This window comes from Oxyura jamaicensis, chromosome 4, assembly GCF_011077185.1.
Source record: "Oxyura jamaicensis isolate SHBP4307 breed ruddy duck chromosome 4, BPBGC_Ojam_1.0, whole genome shotgun sequence".
In the NCBI taxonomy this organism is placed as follows: Eukaryota; Metazoa; Chordata; class Aves; order Anseriformes; family Anatidae; genus Oxyura; species Oxyura jamaicensis.
Genome location: NC_048896.1, coordinates 43,500,068 through 43,508,761, shown reverse-complemented (window position 1 = coordinate 43,508,761; position 8,694 = coordinate 43,500,068). Strand labels below are relative to the sequence as shown.

General features: G+C 55.1%; 1 protein-coding gene and 1 long non-coding RNA gene across 2 annotated transcripts; one reads left to right on the top strand and one right to left on the bottom strand.

The window, feature by feature from the left end:
* Positions 1-3,159: 3,159 nt before the first annotated feature.
* NEUROG2 (neurogenin 2) lies at positions 3,160-4,509 on the bottom strand. The gene has a single exon (XM_035324966.1). It carries the CDS (start codon positions 4,470-4,472, stop codon positions 3,828-3,830), a length of 645 nt encoding a protein of 214 aa, XP_035180857.1. The 5' UTR covers positions 4,473-4,509; the 3' UTR covers positions 3,160-3,827.
* Positions 4,510-5,311: 802 nt separating this feature from the next.
* On the top strand, positions 5,312-6,437 carry LOC118166223. The gene is made up of 2 exons (XR_004750377.1): positions 5,312-5,688; positions 6,165-6,437. It is a non-coding gene; the product is annotated as an uncharacterized LOC118166223 (long non-coding RNA).
* The last annotated feature ends 2,257 nt before the right edge of the window (positions 6,438-8,694 follow it).

The window sequence follows — 8,694 nt, the reverse complement described above, 5'->3', positions numbered from 1 at the left end:
GTGGCGCAGCGTTTTTTTTTCCCTGTCTTAAATATGCTCTCACAGAGGCGCAAACAACATCACTTATTGGCTCAGTTCTGGTCAGCAGTGGGGCCCTTACCAAACATGGGGCAGCTTCTAGATCCTTCTCACAGAAGCCACCCCTATGGCCCCCTGCTACCAAAACCTTGTCACATAAACCCACTACAGTCAGCTGGACACAAATTAAGACAGGTTCAGAGATGCAAGACTTTGCCCTGCAGAAAGGCATCCCCCTACACTGGGTAAAAATCCCACCAAGACTTCTGTTCGTGGAAGGGGTCCGCAGAGCTGCAACTGCTGCACAAAAGCGTGCTGAGCTGCGGTGAGTGCCTGGGACTGCTTTGTCCATTCAGTGCAGGAATGGGGGCTGCACGGGTCAAATCCAGACAAAACAAAGGCAAAGTTTTACCGACAAACCCAAACCCTTACAGAGGTGTTTTCTATGGCTCAGTTCCTGAGAGATCAGTTGCAGCCCCCCAGCCCCTACGGCTGTGTGGAGTGCTGCGTTCCCCTCGCCACAGCGATGCGCTGTCCCTGTCCCACAGCGCCTGGTCCTCGGGCAGGATGCGCCCCAGGGTTAGCTGCTTTCCCCAGGCACACGGGCATACCCCCATTTGGATGTTTTACAGATATTTTGGGGTGCGCATTGCATTTCTCTAAGTTACATGGGTGTCTTTGTGTGGAAATAAGATGTAACTGTCTAATATCCCAGATGACTGGCCCTTTCAATTAAAACAACATTATGCAAAAAATAATGAATCCCGTGTTAAAAAAGCAGCCCACGTGTGCTTAATTACTTAATGTAATATACATTTCAATAACAAAGTCATTAGAGCGCACTGTAGGATGCCCTGTAACAGGTGAACCCTAATCCAGTTGCTTCACAGCATAATGGCATTATTTTTTTTTTCACCATCATGAAACCAAAGCCTCCTTGTGACAATAAAATCATGAGAAAAATTTCCATAACAGGAGTAAATCAAGGCCAGGCCATGCGTCCCATGTGTGAAATGCGTGCTGGGGAGCGGGGAAGGGCCGCACGGTGGCCAGCCATGCAGGCCGGGTGCAGGCCGGGCTTGCTCTGTGGAAGCACATAGGTGAACCAATGGTTTGTGTACCACACAAGAGGAAAGCGAGTGCCAGCCCTTGGGGTGATTTGGGCTCCCCGCGGCTATTTGTGAGCCGGGGGTGTGTATAACCCCCCTCAGGAGCCACAGAGCAGCCCGGCAGGCTCCAGCAGCGCAGAGAAGCTTTTATGCCAAAGCACAATGTGCAGAAGGATCATAAACACCCTTTAAAGGGAAGACAACCTCTTTGTCATGAGGAATTACACTTTTTCGGCAAGGTGCAGCCGTGGAAACAGCCCCCCCCTTTCCCCCACTCCACCCCGAGGGGCACTTTTGCCTTTTACACCCCCAGCCCACTACCAGGCCCACTGCAGGGCTCTGGGCCCGCAGGCTGCTTTCCCGAGGCTCTGGGCAGCCACCGGGATTTCGCTAATAATTTGCGACCCTCCGGCTTTGCAGCAGTGCCTGCAGCCAGGAAGGGACCTGGGAAGGGCTGTGGGACCCCCATCCGCCCCCTTCTCTTTCCCATCTGCCCGGCGGGATGCATGATGCCCCCCATCGCCGCCACGGCACGAGGGCGAGCCAGGCATTGGGCTCCTTGTTGGCATTCCTGGAGTTTAATCATTAGAGGGGTTGTTAACAGAGACAGAGCCACCCCGCTCTCGACAGGCCACCCCACACGCTGCCAGCCCCACTGAAAGGACGCCTCCGGTTTTGTTCCTTCTGGCCCACGGCAGATTTGGGGGGACACAGCTTCATATCACTGGCCACATCAAAGCCATGATTATGCAAATGCGCCCACTTTTTTCTCTTTCTTTTTCTTTTTTTTTTTTTTTTCCTTTTTTTTTTCTGTCCTCCAGGAATTATTTATCACACAATAACCCCCCTGCCAGGGGGGGAAACAATAGATCAGGCTCGATAGCACCGCTCGCCCGAGGCTGCAGGGAAGGGGGGGCGAACCCCCGCACGTTTTATTGGGCTAACCTAATTTCACTAATTCTCTTTTCACACGTTCCTTTTTTTTTTTTTCTTTTTTTCTTTTTTTTTTTCCCTTTTGCCCCCTTCGGGGACGTCACTCGCCGGGCCGGGTTTCACGCTCCCAGGATCCGGGGGCACCGGGCAGATTCATGTGCCGCACAGTTTATTTAATTAATACATTCAGCCTCCTCTACTGGTTTTTAATGATTTCCAGGTGTTTGCACCCAGAAGTCACAAAGCGCTGCTGGGCACACGGGGCAATGATTGAAGGGCCCTGGAGTGCGCCAGACACCCCCCGGCCCTGCCAGCGATGGACTAATAACGCTGGGCTAAAAACGCCCTGGTTTGGGCTCGTGGCATGGGCACGGAGGATGAGGACGCCCAGCCTGTGCAGGGCGGTGATGGAGCAAGGAAGGACTGGAAGGATGAAGGCCGAGGGCAGATGGGCTGCTCCCGCTCAGCGCTTTGTTGGGTGCCCCGTGTAGGAGGCAACGTCTCCCTGGGATAACCCGAGACATCCCCGGAGGTGCTCTGAGCTCACCCTGGCCCTGCCCATGGTGTGGGTTTCACCGGAACATGAGAGGGATGGAGGAGCGGAGCCTTCCTCTTTAAGCCTAAACCAGATTTAATTTAAGCTCACTCATTTTTATTTTCTGGGTAGCGCTTACTTCCTACGTCCCTCTCGGTGAAACTCTGCAGCCATCAGTTTGAAGAGGGGTTTTAGGCAGTTACATCTTCTGCATCGGGAGGCAAAAGCAGACCCTCAGCGAGCTCCCAGTGCACCTCAACACAGCATTGCTGCTTGAGAAACAGCAACGGTGTGTGTGTGGGGGGGTGTTTTTGATGAAGCAAACCAAAATTTTAGAAATGAAAACGTATGGGAGAGCGCTGATGAGCCCTGGAGCACTCGCAAGGGGAGCATGCACCTGGGTCACCCCATTGCACCCCACAAACTCGGCTGGGTCCCAGGGGGGCTTGCCCAGCCCACCCTAATTTTTGGCAGAGGCCAGGGCAGTTGCCAGACCCCCAGTGCCGGAGGGGCCCCCCAGCTCCTGACAGGTGGCACGCCAGCCACAAAAAGCAGCAAACAAAGTTATGAAAATTAGATATTTTATTTATATTTTATGACGAGAACAGTCCCTTTGCTCTTCAGCTGTAAATACATACTAGAATAAACTCTGTAAATTATACAAAAAAATACATATTTTCCATGAAATCTTTCTTTATAATAAATAAATGTGAACACGTGTGTGGCTGATCGCTGTAATGTTCCGTGTCTGTTTAGGTTTTCAGTCTGTTGATTTATTTTTAATCTCCTGAAAGAAGGGGGGAGTTCCTCGTCCCCTAAAGGTCGAAATAAATAATGCATGAGGAGCCCTCCCTCCCGATTCACGCCCCCCTTTTCCCTCGACGTTTTTTTTTTTTTTTTTTTTTCCCTTTTGATAGAGAGTTCAGCCTAAATTTCCACGCTTGCATTCAGCCCTCACAAAGCCTACAAATTATACAATGACTTCTAACCTGGCCCCCTAACAACACCACTTTTTTTTCCTCTCTCTCTCTGGACCCCCACCCCCCCACCCCAAACCTCGTAAATCACAGGAGACAGCTGGCGAAACGGGGAGCGGCAGGGAAGGCGGGGGGGACACACAAAAGGCCCGGGAGCTGGGAGAGCGGACAAAGTGCAACGTCGGAGGTGGGGGCAGAGAAAACTTGGGACGCAGGGGGGCAGAAAATCTGGGGAAGGGGCTGCGGGCGGCGGGGCTAGAGGCGGCGGCGGGGAGGCGGCGGCGGCGGCACGAAGCGGCCCCGGGGGGGCCCCCAGTGCTCGGCGTCCGACGCGGAGCCGTCGGGGCTGGCTGGCGATAAAGTGCAGGCGTACGGGGAGGCGGAGGGCGCCGGGCTGCACGACGAGGCCGGCGAGGGGCTGGCCTCCAGCCCGCCGTCGGGGCCGGCCCTGGCCGCCGCCGCCCCGGCCAGGCGCAGCGTCTCGGTGAGCGCCCAGATGTAGTTGTGGGCGAAGCGGAGCGTCTCGATCTTGGTGAGCTTGGCGTCCTCCGGGAAGGTGGGCAGCACGTCGCGCAGGGCGTCCAGCGCCGCGTTCAGGTGGTGCATGCGGTTGCGCTCCCGGTTGTTGGCCTTCAGCCGCCGGCTCCGCTTGAGGCGCTGCGCCGCCTCCGCCGTGCGGCACCGCCCCGGCCGCCGCTTCGCCTCCCTTCGCCGCGGCCCCGACGGCCGAGCCGAGCCGGGCCGCGCCGGGGAGGCCGCCTCCTCCTCCTCCTCCTCTTCCTCCTCCTCCTCCTCCTCGTCGCCGGCGCTGGACGGCAGCGAGGGGGCGGGCGAGGCGAGGCGCAGCAGCAGCAGCTCGTCCTCCGCCGGCGGCGCGGGGCTCTCCGCCTTCACCAGCATCCTCCGGGGGGGGGGAGGAGGGAGGATTTTGGGGAGGGGGGGGAAAGGCGGGGAGAGAGGGGGGAGGGGGAGCGGCCCGGGGCCCGTCGGCTGCGTGTCTGGCACACGACCCTCCTTAACACCCCTTATATACCCCGCGGGGAACAATCAAACCTGCCCCCCGCCGCCCCGCCCGACGCCCGGCCCCGGCCTCGGCCCCGGCCCCCGGCCTCCCCCCCCGCTCCCCCGTCGGTGCCTCGCGCTCGGCTGGAGCGTGCCGCTAATTTATTAATGAATGGGGGGGCCGCGGGGCGCGCGCGGGAGCCGGCTCCCTTTCAGCAGCTCCGGGCGGGGGGGACGGGACGGGGAGGCGGCCCGGGGGAGGCTCCGACAGCCCGATGCCAGCGGTGTGCTTTGGGTTCGCTGTGGGGTTTGGGGTTGGTTTTTCGTGGCTGGTGTTGTTGGGTGGCGGGGGGGTTTTTAGTAGATTTTGGTTGGGTTTTTGTTCGGGTTTGGGTTTTTTCTCCCTTTTTTTCATCGTCCTGGGGAAACAGGCGTCGCGCAGCCTCAGCCTCCGCTTGCCTACAGCTCAGTGCCTACACTCCAGAAGACTTTTAAAGAAGCACAACAATAATAACAGCATTACTGCTAATAATAAAAAGAAGCAAGCTGCAAAAACCCCGGGAAGCCTCCTCCCTCCCCGCCCAGGCGGACCGTGGGGATTTGTGGCCGGCCCCACGGTGTGGCCGCTCGCTGGCCTCGGCGGGACACGGGCGAGGGTGGCAGCGGCCTCGCGGTGACAGCCCCCGGAGCCAAGGAGCCTGTGTGGTCCGGCGAGGGCCGGGCGGCTCGGGGGAGAGCCAAGGGGGCAGCGGGGTGCCCACCGCCTGCACTGTCCTCCGGGGGTCAAACTGTTCAACTTCAGCCCCTTTGGCAGCCTCCGTCCTCCGTTAGGGGAACAAAAGGCCAAAGCAGGCGACGATCAAGAAGCGGGAGCACAATGATTTAAGCTTATCACACAGCCCAGAAATAAAGGACGCTGAGCTTGTGTGCGGGAGAGGGGGAGACCTTCAGAAAGGCTTTGTTTGCCCTAAGCAGATTGAACTCTCAGGCGACCCGATAGCCCTAAAAGTTTAGGGTCTGTGTTGCTGAGAGACCTCTGGACGTGGCCCGTCTGCGCTTCGACCCCACAAGTTGCGAGTGAGCATTGATGGCTCGCCCGGCCCCGCTGCCACAGGTGAACGGGGGCGTGATGCCGGGGGGGGACACAGATCCCCCAAAACTGGGGGGGATGAGGGGAGGTCAGAGCACGTCCCCTCCCCAAAGGGCGCCGGGGTGAGGGACCCAAAAAGCAGTGTGGAGAGGGAAGGGGCAGGGGCTGCCCCACGGGGTCCTGCCTTTGGGGTCCCTTCGGGGACACGGCGGTCCCCCCTCGGGCAGCGCTGCCCCGGCATCCTGCCCCGGCCCCCCCGGGGCGGCCAAGCCCCTCGTCGGGACGGGGGACGATTGTTCCCGGCGGATTTGCATGGCAGGTGCAGGCCTGCGGAGCGATTTCGCAGTCCGCAGCCCCGCCGCCCACCCCCCCAAAAGGGTTTGCTTCCCCCGCCTCCCCCCTTGTGAAAAAAGGCCGCCGGTGCCTTCCTTTCCCATGAAGAAGAGAAGAAGCCTGAGGATCGCGTGAACACGCTTCAGTTTTCTTATTCTTTTCTATAGATGTGGGGAAAAGAACAGCCGATTGTGTGAAAAACCCAGTGCCTGCAAAAAGGGACATTGGCCATCCAGGCGAAGGTGCGCGAGGGAGAGCACTAATCGCTGAACCAGGAGACAAATACGATTACCAGCTCCGAGCCTTGAGTCAGAAAGTCTCATAGACTTTAAGATGTTAATCCCCAACATAATCCTTCCTTTGGCGTGTAGGAATAGTGCAGCCACAAGAGTTGTTTTGTTATTTATATTGGCGTTTAATAAAACTCAGCCAGTGGTGAATGGGCTGCCCACTCTCCAATGGTAATTAATTCCCTATTTCAGTGACCCAATTGTGCTGGGATAGAGCAGTGGGACAGTCCCACTGCCCCAACCCGCCTTTGTGCAGCTACACAGCTCTCGTGCTTCAACAGCTATGGAAACTCATTCTTTTGATGTCATTCAATGAGTTTTCCTTGGGCATCTTCTAAACTTCAAGGACCCTTTTCTTTCTCAAATGCATGAAAAGCAGGACTAGCTTGACCACCTCTGTAGAATTTAATGATTTGGTGAAAGGGCCTTTTTGGGGGGTTTGTGTAAGGAAAGAGAGAAAGAAAATTTGGCAGGCTGCTATCAAACGGGGGGCTATCCAAACTCGAGCGCACTGAACTCATTCAGCTCCTGATTTATACAGGTCTTAAAAGCCAGGCTCTCTCCCTCGCTGCAAAATACTTTGGCACTCTCTCATCCGAGGCGTTCGTAGCAGGGGCTCGCCAGCAAGCGCGTACACCGATGCACACGCCACGCGTTTGCACCAGGCTGGGGACGAGTACGGGCAGCCCTGAAAACCAAAACGCGTCAGGTTTAAGAAGGTGTTTTTGTCTGCTGAGGGGAAAACTAAGGAGGACCCCTGGAACCTGTAGTGTTACTGTCAAAGAGCATGTGCGGGGCTTTATCTTCTGGCTCCGAGGCAGGGCAGTAGCAGTGAAGTGGCTGCAGAAGGAGTGTGTGAAATGAACACGTGAAGAACATGCAGCCCTGCAGAGCTGCCCCAGCGCGGGCAGCCTCTTCTATGTCTTTATACGCCCTTCCAAAAAAAAAAAAAAAACCCTTCGCAAGTCACAAACAATTCAGAATTCAACTAAGAAAACACAGAGTGAACCATATGGCCAGGGTGGCTCGAGTTGGCTGCATTTTCCCCCAGACAAAGAAGGGATTGAGAGTTGAAGGAAAGGAGAAAAAAAACAACTTTCCGGCTGATGAAGCTGTTGTCTGGAGGCAATGATCCCAAATCTCAAGGCTTTATTCCAGGCTCCGACTGAGACGTGATATGTCATATGATTAGCATCTTTCATATTTACAAGAGTGGTATAGGCTGCCAGTCTTTAGAGAAAGGCGAGAGAAAGAAGGGGCATATGCTGAAATGGATTTAGCATTTGAAAGAGAGAAAGGAGATCGGATAAATACACTTAAACGAGGATTTAGTTTTACTCCCGTTGAGTTCTAATGGATTGTTGATTGAGATTTTAGGGAGCTGGAACAGAGGCGTCAGCAGCAATTTGCAGGCACTATTCACCCTCTGGCTCTTGCCTCTTTTGCTCCGCTCACGGAGCGACGGCAGCGGGCGGCGGCGCCACCTGGCGGCTTACGGGCGGGGAAGCCAGGAGGAGGCAAGGAAGGAGGCAAGGAAGGAGGCAAGGGGGCTGTTTGCAGGGCACGCTCTTGGTCCTCGGGTGCTTCGTGCGGTGCCAGAAAGGCGAAAACCTGCGGACGGTTGCTGCTGGGGGGTTGTGGGCAGGCACAAAGCTGGAGCTGCTGCGGTCACCTTGTGGGTTTGGGCCCTGTGGCGTCCCAAGGCTGTTCAGATGGTGCACCTTGCAGTGTTTTGCTCAGGTCTGGTTTATTTCCAGAGACGGAATACAACAAGCTCATCACTACTTTGTTCCTGAGCTGAATAAGAAAGCAGCTTACTTGTAATGTTTGTAGTGCTATTAGGGTGCCAGTTCCATGGCAGGTGCGAGAGTGCCTCAGAGGCTTCTGAGGAAGAAGTTAAACAGTGCGGCAGCATCTAGAAATTTGACAAGGCCCATGCTCAGCCCACTTTCCCCCATAAATTAATCACTGAGAATCCTCATATGTTAGTATGAGTTCATACATTAACTACTGACACTACTCTATATACCTTTGAGACACCCTATGGGTCAATTTTTGTTGTGATAAAGAAACTTTTTTTCTCATCAGAGACAGTTTCTCACATAACAGCACTCTTGCTTCCAAAACAAAATACTTCAGCTAGTTTTGAAACAGGGCTGAGTGACCTTATCCTACGCTTGTAACACATCTGGATACAGCCAACCTGCTGTCATTTAGTTTTGTTGACTTCCAAAGATTTAATAGAACATGTAATTTTCCTTGAAAAAATTACATCAAGTCCTTTTTATTTTAGCCACGTTCCTAATTTGACTGATTTGTAAATAGACAAGATGACTATTGTTTTACAATACGAGGTTATGTACATACCTGAAGAACAACAAAATGCTAATAATACGATGAGGTACTT

What these genes read in the sequence shown, in the direction of transcription:
- NEUROG2 (XM_035324966.1), bottom strand. Translation starts at nt 4,472, where the DNA reads ATGCTGGTGAAGGCGGAGAGCCCCGCGCCGCCGGCGGAGGACGAGCTG.